This window comes from Anomaloglossus baeobatrachus, chromosome 1 (assembly GCF_048569485.1).
Source record: "Anomaloglossus baeobatrachus isolate aAnoBae1 chromosome 1, aAnoBae1.hap1, whole genome shotgun sequence".
NCBI lineage: Eukaryota > Metazoa > Chordata > Amphibia > Anura > Aromobatidae > Anomaloglossus > Anomaloglossus baeobatrachus.
The window spans coordinates 874,820,662-874,839,431 of NC_134353.1; the positions used below are offsets into that span (position 1 = coordinate 874,820,662).

At 43.9% G+C, this 18,770-nt stretch overlaps 1 protein-coding gene across 5 annotated transcripts in view; it reads left to right on the forward strand.

Annotated features, from left to right (window-relative positions):
* ELOVL7 (ELOVL fatty acid elongase 7) overlaps positions 1–15,510 on the forward strand; it is an 82,204-nt gene extending 66,694 nt beyond the window's left edge. For all 5 annotated transcript variants that reach the window (XM_075342586.1, XM_075342575.1, XM_075342580.1 and 2 more), the window contains 4 exons: positions 325–381; positions 7,639–7,744; positions 13,751–13,887; positions 14,826–15,510. In XM_075342586.1, the coding sequence (XP_075198701.1) occupies positions 325–381; positions 7,639–7,744; positions 13,751–13,887; positions 14,826–15,053 (528 nt within the window). In that variant the 3' untranslated portion in view covers positions 15,054–15,510. The remainder of the gene's footprint in view (positions 1–324; positions 382–7,638; positions 7,745–13,750; positions 13,888–14,825) is intronic.
* Positions 15,511–18,770: the final 3,260 nt, after the last annotated feature.

Sequence of the window (18,770 nt, forward strand, 5' to 3'; positions counted from 1 at the left end):
TTTACCATCTGAATGGGGTGACTTCTGCAAATCTTATTGAAATGAACAAAGTAGTCAGATTTTGGGTTCAGATGATGGATAAGGCAGGTTGGAATTGGTATAAGTAGCTGCTTCTGAATGCCCATTGTCACCCATTTCAAATTCAGCATTGTCCCTTCTCCACCAGTGTCATTAAATAAGCTCTTTGTGTCACCACTTCTTACAGCTTCTTCATGGTGGAAAGAACAATGGTGCGTGCAGCATAACATGTAGCCAAGGGCGAAGGGGAGATCATTTTAAAGGAGAAGTCCTAAATTCTAACCAGTCTTCCGATTTCTTCTGCAGATGGCCTGGACATGCTGGCTGTTCTATTTCTCAAAGTTTGTAGAGTTGCTTGACACTGTGAGTATATTCAGATAAGGTTATACACCCCACAAACATTATTTTATTCTTCTAAAAACCTGCTCATTGTCTTGTATTTTTTTTTTTACACATACCTAAATAAATTATATGATAAAAAATCGGTACTCATAACTAGTGATAATTGAGCACTACCATGTTCGTGGACTCTGTACTCGTAACTAGTGATAAGCGGGCAGTACCATGCTCGGGGGCTTGGTACTTGTAACTAGTGATAAGCGAGCACTACCATGTTCGGGGGCTCTGTAATCGTAACTAGTGATGAGCAGGCACTACCATGTTCGGGGGCTCTGTAATCGTAACTAGTGATGAGCGGGCACTACCATGCTCAGGTGCTCTGTACTCGTAACTAGGGATGAGCGGGCACTACCATGCTCGGGTGCTCAGTACTCGTAACTAGTGATGAGCGGACACTACCATGCTCAGGGGCTCGCTACTAGTAACTAGTGATGAGCGGACACTACCATGCTCAGGGGCTCGCTACTAGTAACTAGTGATGAGCGGACACTACCATGCTTGGTAGCTCTGTACTCGTAACAAGTGATGAGCGAGCACTACCATGCTCAAGTGCTCGGTACTCATAATGAGCAGTTGGACTCCCGGATGGGTGCGACTTGAGTACCGAATATAATGGAAGTCTATAGGAAACTTGATCAAGATCTTCCAGAAAAACGCTCAAGTAACACATTCACTTCCACTGTACTCGATACAGGAGTTGTGCCCATCCGAGAGTCCAACTGCTCGATAAGAGTACCGAGCACCCGGGCATGGTAGTGCTCGCTCATCACTAATAGTAACGTTTCGGTCTATAACACAGACCTTCATCAGACTAAAATTACAATACAAACCAATTTATACATATGGAAAATTTTATATATGTAGTGTATATATGTAAGTAGAAAAAAATGCATAAGTAGATGTAGTATTTTGAAACTAGTTGAATGAAATTCCTTTCACTGACACAAGGGGGAGGTAAAGGTCTCTGAATTGAGGGGAAAAAAGTGTAGAAAGTGATTACAGCTGAGAATAGGGAGAAGGGAAGAAAGAGTACATAGGATAAGTATGCAGTGGAAGACCCCCTGCTCATTAATCAGAGGTATGAAAACCAGGCAGCTAGTGAACACCAGAGCGCACACTAACCTTGGGCTGCTGCCCCTATTCCATGGCGCTGCAGACGGTCACTGGCATACCCCTGGCAATCCTTTTATGTTCTTTATAATGGTTTGCGGTTTTAAATCAGTCTTCTACTGTATACTTTATCTTGCTACTGTTTCTTCCCATCTGCATAATTCTCTTATACACATTTTTGTGAGCAGATGTTCCCCCAACATATGTTCTCCTAACTTTGTGATAACCTGCGCAACCTTATTTTGTCAATGTATGTATACGTCCTGTTTGTATCTACTTACTCGATTTTGATCTACATAAACAATTATGATTTTTTTTCTCAATTATTTCTACTGTAATTTTACTTTGAAGGTCTGAACTATAGATTGAAACGTTACTCTAATTTATTTGGATTGCATCCACTAATCAAGCTATCTATCTTTCACCATTGGAGCGTTGAATTTTTTGTCCTATCCTATAGGCGCACCCCCTATTTTGACAGTGACTTGTATTTATATACACCCAAATAAGTTTAGTTTATATTTTAGGAAATTAGAGAACAAAATTTGAAAACTATTGGCATCTTTGTTTTGGTGGTGGTGGGCTTTTTATTGGGGGGAAAAATGGCAACAGAAAGTTTATCACTTTTAGGCTACATCCACACGATGTTTTTTGAGCGGGTCCAAATCAAGGAATGCCTGAAAAAGCGCTCAGAATGTCTGTCTGAAAAGCCCTTTAAAGTCATTTTATTACAAATCGATTTGCTGTTCATAAGTTTAAGCTTTTGACCACTTAGTAACCACTTTAGGTTTCTAAAACTCCAAACGTTTAAAGAATTGAGTGGGCCGTACTTCAGGCGCTTTCAGCTATGATGACGGTCCATACATTACAATAAGTCAATGGAAAGGCTATATAGATGCCCAGAAAACCACATAGGAGTTGTTTTGAGTATTATGTAAGTATTTACCCCCTACAAAAAAAAAGTGTAAGACAATAGTAATTGATCTGCAATAGCTGCAACACATTGAAAGGAACCAGATAGTGCTGCTTCATGTAATGCATGGAGGATGAGTTCTGCACCATAAGAGAAAGGAGTGCAGTTCCCTGTGACAGCCTGATAGTCAGGGGCATCACAGTTCCAACCGGCTTCCCCCAGAGCTTCTAACATCTGATACCTAGAGATGGGCGAGCATTAAAATGCTCGGGTGCTCGTTACTTGAGTCAAGCAAGTCAGACTCAACTCGAGTAACGAGTATAATGGAAGTCAATGATTGAGCAGATCTGCTCACATATAGCGGGCCATACTAGAGAGCATTTCTGGGGGAAGGAGGGTGGGGGATTTTCTGGACACACCACTACATCCAAAAATGTATACAGTACAGAACAAAAGTTTGGACACACCTTCTCATTCAAAGAGTTTTCTTTATTTTCATGACTCTGAAAATTGTAGATTCACATTGAAGGCATCAAAACTATGAATTAACACATGTGGAATGAAATACTTAACAAAAAAGTGTGAAACAACTGAAATATGTAAAATATGGTAGTTTGATCCAAACATCTCAAATTTGGACTCGTCAGACCAAAGCACAGATTTCCACTGGTCTAATGTCCATTTGTGTCGCCCTGGGCAAGCCAGGGGTCACAGGTCACAACACCACCACACCCCACACTCCAGGTAGGCACACCAATGCTAACCAGAAATCCTTGTTGCCTTCCTCCAGAGTCTGATGATGCACACCAGGGGGTGGACCAGGCGGTTGGCTCCGCCCACCAAGGAGGTCACAGCTCTGGAGGCGGGAGAAACCAGGCAGATAAGCCCAGGCAGGGCAAGTGTGAGGAGCTGAAGGGAGAAAGTAAACAGCTAAGTGAAAGTAGAGAAGTGGTAAAGGAGAAAACCAAGTGAAGTGACAGAAAGAAGGAAAGCCTGAAGGGTCCAGCTTTGTGGAGGGCCAGATCAGCAAGGTCAGCGACGGCGGTGACTGTCTGGAGGAGGACCGTTTGGAAGTTCCTGGAAGGACCCCGTTGGCTGTGTGCCCGGTGGTCTGGAGCAGTGTTCCGAAGGACAGTCAGCACCAGGGCAGGGGCCTCTCGGACCCCGGCAAGGCTAGGAGTCGCCAAATTTGCCGAATCCGTCAGTGAAGGGGACGTAGATCCCCCAACAACCAAGTCCCGATTGACGGCAACAGCCCAACCCGAAGCAGAGAGACACTGCCACCGCCACGGCACCAGTTTCTCAGGGCCAGCGCCTGCGGGCAAAGTGTAGAGCTCCTCCGGCCCAGATTGCAGTCGGGGAGCGGGTAACCGGAGGGAATCCACCGCTACCATCAGTCAAACATAGGTGCAAGGAAGAGGGACATCACCGTCACCTACCGGGAGTGCAGGTGCAGCCGTCTGTGGGACCGTCCTACCAGCCGTTTGGTTTACCGTACAAACTGTGTCCACGTCTCAGGCTGAGTGAGTACCACAGTGCCGCAAGGCACAGCGCTGCCCCCGCGTCCCTGCGCCAACCAGGCCCCGCACCTCCTTCTCCACCACCGGGCCCTGGGATCACCAACCCCTACCCACGGAGGGGCAACACAACACCTGGCTGCTCCGCATCACCATCCCCGGGATCCATAAATTGAGCAGCGGTGGTGAAATCACCACAACCGTGGGTGGCGTCACGAACTATAACTATCCCCACACCCAACCACAAACCCCCCTTTCACTCACGGGCGAGGAGTGTCGCTCGAGAAAACCCCGGGATCCGGCCCACAGCTCGAGCCACCACTGAGCGGCTGCCGGACCCGAGCAGAAGGGGTGAGCGTAGTGTGCCGACACCCTCCTCCCCGCCCGCGACACATTCCTCGTGTTCTTTAGCCCAAAGAAGTCTCTTCTGCTTGTTGCCTGTCCTTAGCAGTGGTTTCCTAGCAGCTATTTTACCATGAAGGCCTGCTGCACAGTCTCCTCTGAACAGTTGTTGTAGAGATGAGAAGGTGTGTCCAAACTTTTGGTGTGTGTGTGTGTGTGTGTGTGTGTGTGTGTGTGTGTGTGTATAGATATAGATATGATATATTATTTTATTTTTTTTATCGCGCCAAGACACCATTCATACACTGCAAATGGCTCAAACTGAGGTGCCGGCTACAATCATTTAGTGAAAGGAGACGGCGCTTTGTGTTCTTGTTTTACGAACGACACATCCAATCACCAGTGATACGTGGCTGAGCTCTGCGAGTACCCGAACACCTTGATCAAGTACCAAACAGTGGAGAGCATGCTCGCTCATCACTACTGATAACCTATCAGGAGGACAAGTCCGCAATGTAATATGCCCCTTTTAAATTTCACCAAGACACACGAATAGATTAATGTTAGTTATCTTTGCCTGATACTTCTAATTCAATAATTACATGGTCAATCTCATATTTTAGTTGGAGATATGTTTTAATATGACATTATGTACAAGGGAAGGATGGTGGAACCCTTACTATAGCCTACATGTGCATCTAATCTTAAAACGGATGCTGACTTTTCAATGATCCCAGTAAATCTGGTTTCACCCTTCTGATCTTCAGTGTCAAACTACAGACGGCAATGTTCGAACTAGCCATGGGTCTGCCCAAACTTATCAGCCTCATATACATCTATGAGGCTGTTTAGTCAGAGTCAGGAGACCCTGAGCTGGTCCAGAAAGCATGGGTGGTTGAATGTGAGATGAACCTGACCGGCGGCAGAATTATCATTGGTGCCACCTATGAAGCAGCCAGAGAGGTAAGGGGGCTAATCTGTAGAATAAAGGCCCTCAAGGGCAGGGTCTTTTCTTTTCTGTACCAGTCTGTCATTGTTAGTTTTAGAGTAATTTTATATCTGTATTTCGTAGGTAACCCCTTATGTACAGCACCATGAAGTCAATGGTGCTCTAAAAATAAATACATCTACCTCCAAACCAGCAAACCACTGCTGTCACAGATGCAAAATTGGGCTACAAAGGGCCCATATACTGTTCTTGTACATTGCCCATTTTCTGATCTTGTCCGTCCCCGGGCCTTAGTGTGAAGATGGTGGATAAAAATCTGTGCCAGTCATGTGAAGAACACACTGGGCTATTGCTCGTTACAGTACAGTTTTGGATTCATGCAACACTACAATGTAAACCAAGCCTATCAAATCTGTGTCTAATGAGCTAGATACCTGTGTATCATCACAAGACCTTGAAATCTATTAGATATTGATGTAATATATATAATATATGTATAACATATATGTGTATATATATATATATATGTATATGTGTATATATATATTAGTGTGTGTGTGTGTGTGTGTGTGTATATATGTATGTGTGTAGGTATATACCTATATATATAATTGCCTTAGTCTGTCTGTCTGTCTGTCTTGCTCCAAAATTCTGTCCTTGCCGAGACAAGCGTCTCATTGGCCGCTCGCCTCGGCTCCGCCCCCCCCCGCATGGATTGGCCGCTCGCCCAGGCTCCGCCCCCCACACGGATTGGCCTCTCGCCCCGGCCCCCTGCACGCATTGCAACTCGGCCACGCCCCGCCCCCCTCACGCATTGCACGCTCGCTCTGGCCCCGCCCCCCGCACGCATTCCCCGAAACGACACGGAGCCCCGACACCCAGGTGAGTGCTGTACCCCGGGAGCACACATCAGCGTACGCCGGCAACCCAGCCGACACATACCCTCGCATTGCTGGGGTTGCCAGCGTACGCTGGTGTGGGCTCCTGTGCGTGCGGGGGCGGGGTACGCTGGTAACCATGGCACACATCGAGTAATATTGTGTAGCATGGTTACCAGCGTACACCGGCTTCCAGGTGAGCGCATCAAGGTCCTGCAGCGGCGGAACACACACACACGCACACACATAAGAACAGACGTGGGGTGTGAGTGTATGCGATCACATGTGTGCGTGTATACTGTCTGATGTGTGACTGTGGAACACGATGGGGGGTGCACAGCATGGGGGATGGAGCATGATGGGGAGTGCGCAGCATGGGGGATGGAGCATGATGGGGAGTGCGCAGCATGGGGGATGGAGCATGATGGGGAGTGCGCAGCATGGGGGATGGAGCACGATGGGGAGTGCGCAGCATGGGGGATGGAGCACGATGGGGAGTGCGCAGCATGGGGGATGGAGCACGATGGGGAGTGCGCAGCATGGGGGATGGAGCATGATGGGGAGTGCGCAGCATGGGGGATGGAGCACGATGGGGGGTGCGCAGCATGGGGGATGGAGCACGATGGGGGGTGCGCAGCATGGGGGATGGAGCACGATGGGGGGTGCGCAGCATGGGGGATGGAGCACGATGGGGGGTGCGCAGCATGGGGGATGGAGCACGATGGGGGTGCACACCTCCCCCCAAAACACACACACACACTGCCACACATGCACTACACAACACACCGCACACACACTGGGAACCACAAACACCGCCCTACACAGACACCCACACACACAGACAACGCCGCACACACACAACACCCAACACACAAACAGCGCAGCACACACAAATATATGCACATACCGCACAACACACACATTGCACAAAACATACCTCCCACTAAAACACACACACACACCCCACACCCACACAAACCGCGCAACACACACAACACGCTACAGACACACAGCGCTCCACAAACAACGCAACACACACAACGCAACACACAAACAACACCGCTCTCACTCCTCGCCACACCCAGACAACACCCAGAACATGTACAGCGCCCTACACAAACACTGGCAACTACACACAACAACAACATATATATATATATAATATATATATATATAACAAAAATCATACATTAACTACACAATACGTAAACTCTAGAACACCCGATGCGTAGAATCGGGCCACCTTCTAGTGTGTGTGTGTGTGTGTGTGTGTGTATATGTATGTATGTATGTGTATATATATATGTGTATATATGTATATATATATATATATATATAATTTTTATTTATACTTATACTAAAATGAGAAATATAATTTTCTGTATATGTATATTCTCATTTTAGTTATTTACATGTATAAAGGATAAAAATATAACATTTATATATGGAACTCGAATGCTTTTATTCATGTATACCAGATTTATTAATGCAAGCTATAAATTACTTTTTCAGATCTTTTTTGTTCTACGTAAAAAGAACAGTCAGGTCACTTTCCTACATGTGTTTCACCACTCCATCATGCCGTGGACTTGGTGGTTTGGTGTGAAATTCGCTGCTGGTGAGTTGGTTTTTGCTATATATCTCTCATGGGCAGGTTTGGTTCTGTTTTTATAGAAATATTCAAAACCTCTTTCCTAATGTCATTTACACAGTTTGTTATATGCATGATGCTTCCTAATATTATTAAAATTCAATTTTAAAGGGGTTCTCCACTACTGCACAAACAATTTTAAATTATCCCAATGGCCATCACAAAATAATAATTAAAAAGTACACTTGGCACGGTTATTGGATATTCCTCTGAGTGCCGTGTTCTCGGACAGTATCATCACATTATCTTTTATGTGGGTGGGCGCAGATGGGCTGTAGTACTTGTGTAATATAAACAATAATGAACAATATTGCAGTGGTGGTTCACTACTTAGATTTACTAGCCACATCGATATAGCATTCAGAAACAAGGCTGCTCTCAAATACCTTGTGTTTGCAATTCTGCCTCTGAATGGTGCTATTTCAGTCCGCTCATTCCCATGAAGTGACCCCCCCGGGCTCTGTGACATCTGAAAACCAGTGATGTTGCGTCAACTTCCAGTCATCATCAAGGCGGCCCCAGTTTCCGTGAGTGATTTGGGCTGTGGGAGACGTTTCACCGCTCATCACAGCCCAGCATCTCGCACAAGCTCTCCTTCGCTGCAGAGCGCCGCAAGCAGGAGCAATGCTGGGCTGTGATGAGTAGTGAAATGCCGCCTACAGCCTAATTATTATTATTATTATTATTATTATTAATAATAATTTATAGAGCACCATTGATTCCATGGTGCTGTACATGAGAAGGGGTTACATAAAGAATACATATATAAGTTACAATAGACAGACTAGTACAGAGGGAAGAGGGCCCTGCCCTTGCGGGCTTACATTCTATAGGATTTTGGGGAGGAGACAGTAGGTGGGGTGTAGGTTGGGCGGCAGCTCCGCACGGTGGTGGGGCGGCAGCGGTGAAGCAGTGAGGTCATTGAAGGTTATAGGCGTTTCTGCACAGATGAGTTTTCAAGTTCTATTTGAAGTTTGCAAGTGTAGGGCATAGTCTGACAAGTTGAGGCAGCGAAGTCCAGGAGACTGGGGATGCTCGGGAGAAGTCTTTGAGTCGGTTGCGTGAGGAGCGAATGAGAGAGGAGGAGAGAAGGAGATCTTGGGAGGATCGAAGATTGCGTTTTGGAGAGTAGTGAGAAATTAGTTCAGAGATATACGGAGGAGACAGATTATGGATGGCTTTGTAGGTCAGTGTTAGTAGTTTGAATTGGATGCGGTGGAAGATTGGGAGCCAATAGAGAGATTTGCAGAGAGGAGAAGCGGAGGAGAGAGGTGGATCATTCGGGCAGTAGAATTAAGGATGGACTGGAGAGGGGCGAGCGTGTTAGCAGGGAGGCCACAGAGGAGGATGTTACAGTAGTCGAGGCGGGAGATTATGAGGGCATGCACTTGCATTTTTGTAGATTGGGAATTGAGGGGTGGATTCTGGAAATATTTTTGAGTTGAAGACGGCAGGAGGTGGTCAGGGATTGGATGTGTGGTATGAAGGACAAGGCAGAGTCGAAGGTCACTCCGAGGCACCGAACTTTGTGTGCTGGGGAGAGCGTGATGTTATTTATTGTAATAGGTAGATCAGGTAGAGGGTGTAGGTGAGATGGAGGAAATATGATCAGTTCAGTTTTGGCCACACTGAGCCTAATCACACAGGGAAACTAGGGCCGGCCTCGGTGACGTCTGGTCAACAGTAAGTTGACGTGACATCACTGGATCTCAGAGGTCACAGGGCCCCAGGGGGTCACTTCATAAAGATGAGTGGACTGCACTATTGCCACCACAAGGTAATTGAGAGAAGCCTTGTTTCTGAACGTTATATCGATGTGCCTAGTAAAGCTAAGTAGTGAACTATCTCTTTAAGACACATTTATCCAATGAATCGCTGACATCTAAACAGATTTCCCGTGGTGCAACAAATGGAAATTGCACCACCTATTCAAAATGCAGCAAATCTGTGACTGCCCATGCTGGTTTGAGTTTCTGTATAATAATCATAAATGGCTACATACTATTTAAAAACACATGAGGAACTAAAGGGATAAAAAAAACAAGCAATATATTGTTTTTGCGGTTTATTTTATTTTTTTAACTTTTTTCCTTTCCAAGAGCTAGTTACTAGTTATATTTTTCTATTTTAGCATTTTGGCAAACAATATAACAATTTTGACTTAATATGCAATCACTGTGTGTGTGTGTGTGTGTGTGTGTGTGTGTGTGTGTGTGTGTGTGTTTTATTTTATAGCTCTGTGGTATGTACGAATCTCCTCATCCCCACACAATATAAGACCTCAAAGTTCCACCCATGCAAAAAAAAAAAGGTACAGGTATCAGTGTTATGAATCCAAGTTTTATCAGTGTTTAATCCTTGTCAGTGCTTCATTAATGATTTTCACATATTGAAAAATAAACTTTAACTTTTCCAATTCATTACACTGTTAATCATGGACAGCACCCAGATTACATGTGGATGCTATCTGTGTGCTTACCGTGATTTTCACGGACCCGTAGACTCAGACCTATAGAGCTCATTTGTATCCATGACACTAATTGGGTAATAAAAAAAAACAATTTAATCTCCATTAATTTTTTTTTTTTTTTTTTATTTTGTTTTAGTGGGTGCACAGTTTGCAAACATACCATGGACTTGTGAAGAGCCCCATAGATAGAATACGTACCCTGTACCACTTATATATGTAATGAACATCTGATAGAACGCGAACGTGGAAAATAAATGTCTTAGTGTGAGAAGAGACTTTATTTGTTGTTGCAACGTTACGGTGATCGGTCATAAGTGATCGCATGATTAGTACTGGACCAGATATAGCATTGAAAATGTCTACAACAATTGAGAAGAGGTTAGGTGTTAAAAGTAGTGGTGGTGATTTAGTTCACATTAATATTGGTTCACAATGAGGCTTTCAGTATAAAGCAGGAATGTCAAACTCCTATATACACAGAGGGTCAAAGTTTAAAAACTTTGACAAAGTCATGGGCCAACCTAGTGGCGGTCCCCACATAGCCCTCCATACAGAATAATTGGCCCAACATAGCCCTCCAAACAGAATGTGTCTAACGTAGTCTTCCATACAGAATAATGTGCTCCATATAACCCTCCCTACGGCATAATGGGCCCCGCGTAGCCTTCCCTACTTCATAATGGGCCCCGCGTAGCCCTCCCTACGGCATAATGGGCCCCGCGTAGCCCTCCCTACGGCATAATGGGCCCCGCGTAGCCCTCCCTACGGCATAATGGGCCCCGCGTAGCCCTCCCTACGGCATAATGGGCCCCGCGTAGCCCTCCCTACGGCATAATGGGCCCCTTGCATTTTGGCCCAAATAAAATCAGAGAGTGGGCCAGATTTTGACATATGTGATATAAAGGAAGCCATATGAAAAAGAAGGGGGGTGTTGTGCAACTATTCATATAACCCTTTTAAAATTTTAAATTTTATTGATACTTATTAAAATCCACAACCTTTGTGCAAATTAATTATAAAGAAAATGAAGAGGGAAGAAGGTAAGATGCTTACCCTTTACAATGACCCTCCCTCCTGTCCACTACCTACCGCGGGGGTCGGCACCCTGATAACTACGAAAATGGCGCCCCCACTCCGCGGTGGCTGACCCTGTGAAATCCCTAAACAAGCCCTCACAAAGGTGGTAAAAGACAAAGTCAAGGGTCATAAACAGGGTACACTCATGTTTCAGTGGACAGAGAGATTGGGACAACCACACATGAACACCAGGTTCAGACCACCTCCAATGTCATTGGTGATCCTGGGGTAATGATACAGACCATAGATATCAAATACACTAGATGTATAGTCCTCTATGACCCTAAGAGACAATGTCAACGGCATGCACATATATTAAATGACCAAAGTTACCCCTTGGTATGCACAATGAGGAGCATAAAGGTGCTCAATGCATTAAAGTGTACAGATTTATGAACGCACCCTGGCCTACGATGCTGACTGATGCAGACGGCCGGTTTGCTCATGTACAGGATATATCGGCGCATACCTCGTGCAGTTGCCTAAAAACACCCAAATATGATCATTGAGGTTAGTCAAATACATCAAACACTTATCGTGTGAGGAGGGTTCATGTGTGAGTCCCAGAATTATCCCGGTTCTGCCTCACACTCATGCTTCAGTGGACAGAGAGATTGGGACAACCACACATGGACACCAGGTTCAGACCACCTCCAATGTCATTGGAGATCCTGGGGTAATAATACAGACCATAGATATCAAATACACTAGATGTATAGTCCTCTATGACCCCAAGAGACAATGTCAACGGCAAGCACAAATATTAAATGACCAAAATTTTCCCCTTGGTATGCATAATGAGGAGCATAAAGGTGCTCAATGCATTAAAGTGTATAGATTTATAAACACACCCTGGCCTATGATGCTGACTAATGCAGACGGCCGGTTTGCTCATGTACAGAATATATCAGCGCATACCTAGTGCAGTTGCCTAAAAAACACCCAAATATGATCATTGAGGTTAGTCAAATACATCAAACACTTATCGTGTGAGGAGGGTTCATGTGTGAGTCCCAAAATTGCCCCGGTTCTGCCTCAACGCGTTTCCCCGGACACGGATCATCAGGAGGCTTGATACAAGACTTGCCAACCGGTTTCAGGACATCATGATGTCAGGATAAGGGGGGAGAACCGATGCACTTAGTTCTCCTTTTAAACCTTGCCGGTAGTGGGCCGCCCCCATCCCCAGCCAATCAGCCCAACCCCCCTCCCCACGCCCAGGCACGCCCCCCACCACGGCAAACCATGCCCTCATGATGTTAAAATAAAATCCATTGTCAGATGTTATAATCCCTTCACCAATGTATACATTAGATGTGTCCATAAGGATACACGGTTACCGCATCGGTAATCCACATGTTCCGTTCACACACCAACTATTTTGAAATCATACACGCTGGCTAGATGTCTCCGGGAACGCCCCCCGATGCGTTCCACAGTGTGGCGCCGCTTGCGTTCCACAATCGGATCGCCAGGCGGAACCGGAAGTGACGTCAGAAACCGGTACCCGGAAATGATGTCACACGGGTACATGCGGCCGGATGCATAGGCGGGGAACAACATCAACAAACCCGCCCCACGATAGATAATATCCCTCGACCACTCCCACAGTGGGACGCTAGCTATTGCTTATCAGTGGGGGAGGTGGGGGAAGGATATATTACCCCCAGAGTCTGACGAGCATCTATTGACTCTTAAGGTGTAAGTTCATTTATGATCCTGTCTCAATCTGGGGACATCCTGTACATACATTTGGGTTATACTTATAACAACCCGGATGTCACATTAGTGACCATATGATATAACATCACACCACCACATTTGCAACAAGAGAGCACCATTAGGTAGGAAGGGATATCTAGGGAAAAGGGGCAGGCAGACAGGTTTGGGGCGCATGCCGAGAACGGGAGAAAGGGAGGGGGGGGAGGGGCCAGACAGGCAGAGGGGCAGAGCACCCAATCCAGCACCAATCTGGATCCAATTCACATGTAAACATGTGCGTTATATCATTTTTACCTCCCTATTACGGGATTCGAGCCAACCGACCCCAGGAACCCCTGGAATATAAAGGAAGCCCCAAAAATCTAGCATAAATCTTTAATATATAACTTGTGCAAAAGTCAATAGATGCAATAAAATTAATGTGATTTGAAGTTGCAGATGTTTGGAGATTTGTTCAAAGGGAACATTTTTTTTTCTTTTTTAAATGGTAAAATGGTTTTTAAAAAACCCAAACAAACAAAAAAAACGGGCAACGAACAGGTTTGAACTTTTTAATACTTTTTTTTTTTTTTCCCCTCTACACCATGTTTACAGGCTGTCCTTTCCTTACCTGCTGGTAATCTTCTGGTTCGCACACTAGCTACGATGACTATATAGACCTGACGTCCCGTATGTAATCTCGTTCCATGTCTGTTCCCATTTAGGTGGTTTGGGCACATTCCATGCGCTGGTGAACTGTGTGGTGCATGTGATCATGTACAGCTACTATGGACTCTCTGCATTGGGACCTGCCTACCAGAAGTTCCTGTGGTGGAAGAAATACATGACCTCTATACAACTGGTAGGTTTCACCCTTCACACACTTTGATGACATACTGTGACGGATGACAAACTCGTGAACATTCTTATGCATTTCAATGCTGGTAGTTATCGCTACTATAGTTGCGTCTACATAAGTTGCCTGAGAATTTTCCATGTGGGGTAATGTACATACTTTCCTATGCGACCATTCAAATAATAGAAAAACTATAATCTGGTCATGTGGACATTACTCTAGGCCGGCATTGAGTGGTGTTAATCAGATGGGCCAAGTTTATTATGAGATAGCGTTGGCGCACCTTAAGCTAAACAGATTGTGATCTACAGTAGCTGTGACCTCATCAGACCTACCCACTTTTCTAGAAAAATATTAAAGAGGTTGTCCACTACTTTTACATTGATGGCTTGTCCTTAGGATAGGTCCTCAATGTCTGATTGGTCGGGGTCTGACACCCGGCACCCCGGCCAATCAGTTGTTCTCGGTCCTTTTGGTGGCAGCATGAAATGCTCAGTTCCGGAGCTTCTCCATCTTCTGATAGTTGCCGCGGCCGGGTACTGCACATCTGCCTCCTGTTGATCTGAATAGTAGGCGGATGTGCAGTACCCGGCCGCGGCAACTATCAGAAGATGGAGCAGCTCCGGATCTGAGCATTTTCGGCTGCTGGCTGCCTGCTGCTGTGACCAAGAACAGCTGATTGGCTGGGGTGCTGGGTGTTGGACCCCGGCCGATCAGACAATCATGACCTATTTTAAGGATAAAAGTAGTGTACAACCCCTTTTTAAGGGTTGCAGACAAGACTAAAAAAAGAAGCTGCACTTCTTAATTCAAGCAATATGTGACTTCTTGCCTGAGACGGGGACCTTTTCATAAACGTCCCCCATTGATCTATATGAAACAATGATGCTGATACCTGATATTAATTTTTCCTTCTTTTTTTTTTTTTTCTTTCCCCCTCCAAGACACAGTTTCTCATGGTCACTTTCCATATTGGGCAGTTCTTCTTCATGAAAGATTGTCCGTACCAGTTTCCAGTCTTCTTGTACATCATCTGGCTATATAGCTTCATCTTCTTGGTCCTGTTCCTCAACTTCTGGTTTTATGCCTACGTTAGAGGGCAACGGCTTCCAAAAGCTCATCAGAATGGAAAAGCGCATCAAAATGGATATGCAAAAGACAAACACCATTGACCACACAACAACCTACCTAGCTGTACCAGGCCGTGGTACTGTGAATTACTTGACAATCAACCATACACTGACTACAAATACAGAGAATATTTTTGCAATTTTTTTTTTTTTTGTTTCCCCCAAGACGTCAGACCTGTATTTTTACTGTAATTTATTCGGGATTGTATGCTGACAAAATGACAAATGTACATATATTTATCTGTTAGTCGCACATGAAGCTGAATACTTGTCCTTTTGTACACATGGATAGATATGAGAAGTATTTTTTACTTTGAGAAATCCCTATGAACCACAAATCAAAGCAATGCGAATGCCTGAGGCCACCCTGAATGAATGACCATGAATGATTGTCCCATTTCTGAGACATGACAGGTTGCAATAAATGCATCAAATGCTGCAAGTCAGCACCAAATGTCCAATTTTGTTTGAATTGTGCCAAAATAAAAAATGGTATAAATCTGCCTCGATTTTTGTGTAATATAAGATTGCGTTTACCCAAAAATAAGACCACCCCCCCCCCCCCAAAAAAATAAAAAAAGCCCTAGAAGCATTTTTTGTTTTTTGCTGGAGTTTGCTTAAAATATAAGCCCTACTCCAAAAATAAGCCTTAGTTGCGAATCATCATACTAGTAGTATCCTGAAATAGGGCTTGGGCAGCCCTTTCAGGATATGTAACTTTTATTGGTGTACACTGGTGTGCATATATATATATATATACAGTCATATGAAAAAGTTTGGGCACCCCTATTAATGTTAACCTTTTTTCTTTATAACAATTTGGGGTTTTGCAGCAGCTATTTCAGTTTCATATATCTAATAACTGATGGACTGAGTAATATTTCTGGATTGAAATGAGGTTTATTGTACTAACAGAAAATGTGCACTCCGCATTTAAACAAAATTTGACTGGTGCAAAAGTATGGGCACCCCAACATAAAAGTGACATTAATATTTTGTAGATCCTCCTTTTGCAAAAATAACAGCCTCTAGTCGCTTCCTGTAGCTTTTAATGAACTCCTGGATCCTGGATGAAGGTATATTTGACAATTCCTGTTTACAAAACAATTCCAGTTCAGTTAAGTTTGATGGTCGCCGAGCATGGACAGCAGGCTTCAAATCATCCCACAGATGTTCAATGATATTCAGGTCTGGGGACTGGGATAGCCATTCCAGAACATTGTAATTGTTCCTCTGCATGAATGCCTGAATAGATTTGCAGCAGTGTTTTGGATCATTGTCTTGCTGAAATATCCATCCCCTGCGTAACTTCAACTTCGTCACTGATTCTTGCACATTATTGTCAAGAATCTGCTGATACTGAGTTGAATCCATGCGACCCACAACTTTAACTAGATTCCCGGTGCCGGCATTGGCCACACAGCCCCAAAGCATGATGGAACCTGCACCAAATTTTACTGTGGGTAGCAAGTGCTTTTCTTGGAATGCCGTGTTTTTTTGCCTCCATGCAGAACGCCTTTTTGTATGACCAAACAACTCAATCTTTGTTTCATCAGTCTACAGGACCTTCTTCCAAAATGTAATTGGCTTGTTCAAATGTGCTTGTGCATACCTCAGGCGACTCTGTTTGTGGCGTGCTTGCAGAAATGGCTTCTTTCGCATCACTCTCCCATACAGCTTCTCCTTGTGCAACGTGCGCTGTATTGTTGGCCGATGCACATTGACACCATCTGCAGCAAGATGATGCTGCAGGTATTTGGAGGTGGTCTGTGGATTGTCCTTGACTGTTCTCACCATTCTTCTTCTCTGCCTTTCTGATATTTTTCTTGGCCTGCCACTTCTGGGTTTAGCAAGAACTGTACCTGTGTTCTTCCATTTCCTTACTATGTTCCTCACAGTGGAAACTGACAGTTTAAATCTCTGAGACAATTTTTTGTATCCTTCCCCTGAACAACTATGTTGAATAATCTTTGTTTTTCAGATCATTTGAGAGTTGTTTTGAGGAGCCCATGATGCTACACGTCATAGGAGATCAACTTGCAGGTGGCCACCTTAAATACCTTTTCTCATGATTGGATACACCTGCCTATGAAGTTCAAAGCTCAATGAGGTTACAAAACCAATTTAGTGCTTTAGTAAGTCAGTAAAAAGTAGTTAGGAGTGTTCAAATCAAGAAATTGATAAGGGTGCCCATACTTTTGCACTGGTCAAATTTTGTTTAAATGCGGATTGCACATTTTGTTAGTACAATAAACCTCATTTCAATCCAGAAATATTACTCAGTCCATCAGTTATTAGAGATATGAAACTGAAATAGCTGTTGCAAAAACCCAAATTGTTATAAAAGAAAAAAGGTTAACATTAATAGGGGTGCCCAAAGTTTTTCATATGACTGTATGTATGTGTATGTGTGTGTGTGTGTGTATATGTATACGTGTATATGTATGTATGTAGGTATGTGTATATATATAAATTATTTTACTTCCCCCCCCCCCCCCCCCCCAATTGCAGGACTTTCAATCACTGGCACCGGCCAATGGAAGGGAGTGAATATTCCTTTTTTTTTTTTTTCCCATTTGCAATAGTTCCAATCACTGATGCTGGCAGAGGAGTGTGCTAGCTTATTGGTGGGAGAAGGGGTGAATATTCACTTTTTATTAATGGGTGGCCCAATCAGTGCAACCAGTACTAAATATAGGACATGCTCGGAAAATAAGTCCTATAAGACAGTCTTATTTTGGGGGGGAAGCTTGTTATTTGTGGGTGTTTTAAAAAAACAAACATGGAAATTCCAAATAGTAAGATGTATATATTTTTTTTATACTGCCTGACATCAGAATTATACCATATCAGTGCATACCACCATTGGGAATAAAGCACGAGGAGATAAACACAACAAAAACAAAATATTATATATGTAAAACATTAAAATGCATTCAATTTTACTAACGCCTATAAAAAAAAAGTTATTGATTTCAATTGATTTTTGTCACAAGTTTTTTGTCACTTTAATTTGAGAGCAGCATAATGTAGATCCTGATTCCACTAATTTTTCCTTTACTGAGCTGCTTAGTATAGTTTTCATAAAATCACTGTTTTATCAGCAGATTTTCATTAGAGCACTAGTCAGTCTGCTGCCATTGTAGTCACACAAACCAAAACGATCAAAGATGTGCCAGGACAGAAGCTAATATAAATGTAAAAGAATATTTATTTATTTTTTAACTACATTTTCAAAAAAGATAATTATCTAACATAAGCACAGATATGAATGGTGCATGAACTAAAGACATCAAGTTCTATCCATATTCAAGCAATATGTGCATATTAATGTATGTCAGAGTTAATGGGTAAAAATAATAAATAGAAATGTAGATCTGATGTACATGAATATTGTGCATTCAATAAGTGGTAAAAAATTATTCCAAGTATGACCTTGGGTGACCTGTGTGCCATACTGTAGGACGGCTGGTCATGGCTGTGTGCTGCAGTCTGACAGGTCATTTGAGGTCAAACTGTGGGAACCTAGATGTGACCTCCAGTGAACTGAGTGAGGTCACCTGCTCAGACAGGTCCCCCTTGACTGTCAGTGATTCCTGGAGCCTGCAAAGAGCTGACATGTTTTCCCTCTCTGTAGCCTCTGTATGTAGCAGAACTGAGGATTGTCATGGGACTTAATATGCAAGGGTGTTTTGGGGGCTAATTAAAGTGGTGAAATTGTGTGTGTGTATTTTTTGGAGTTTGTGTTTTATTTATTTT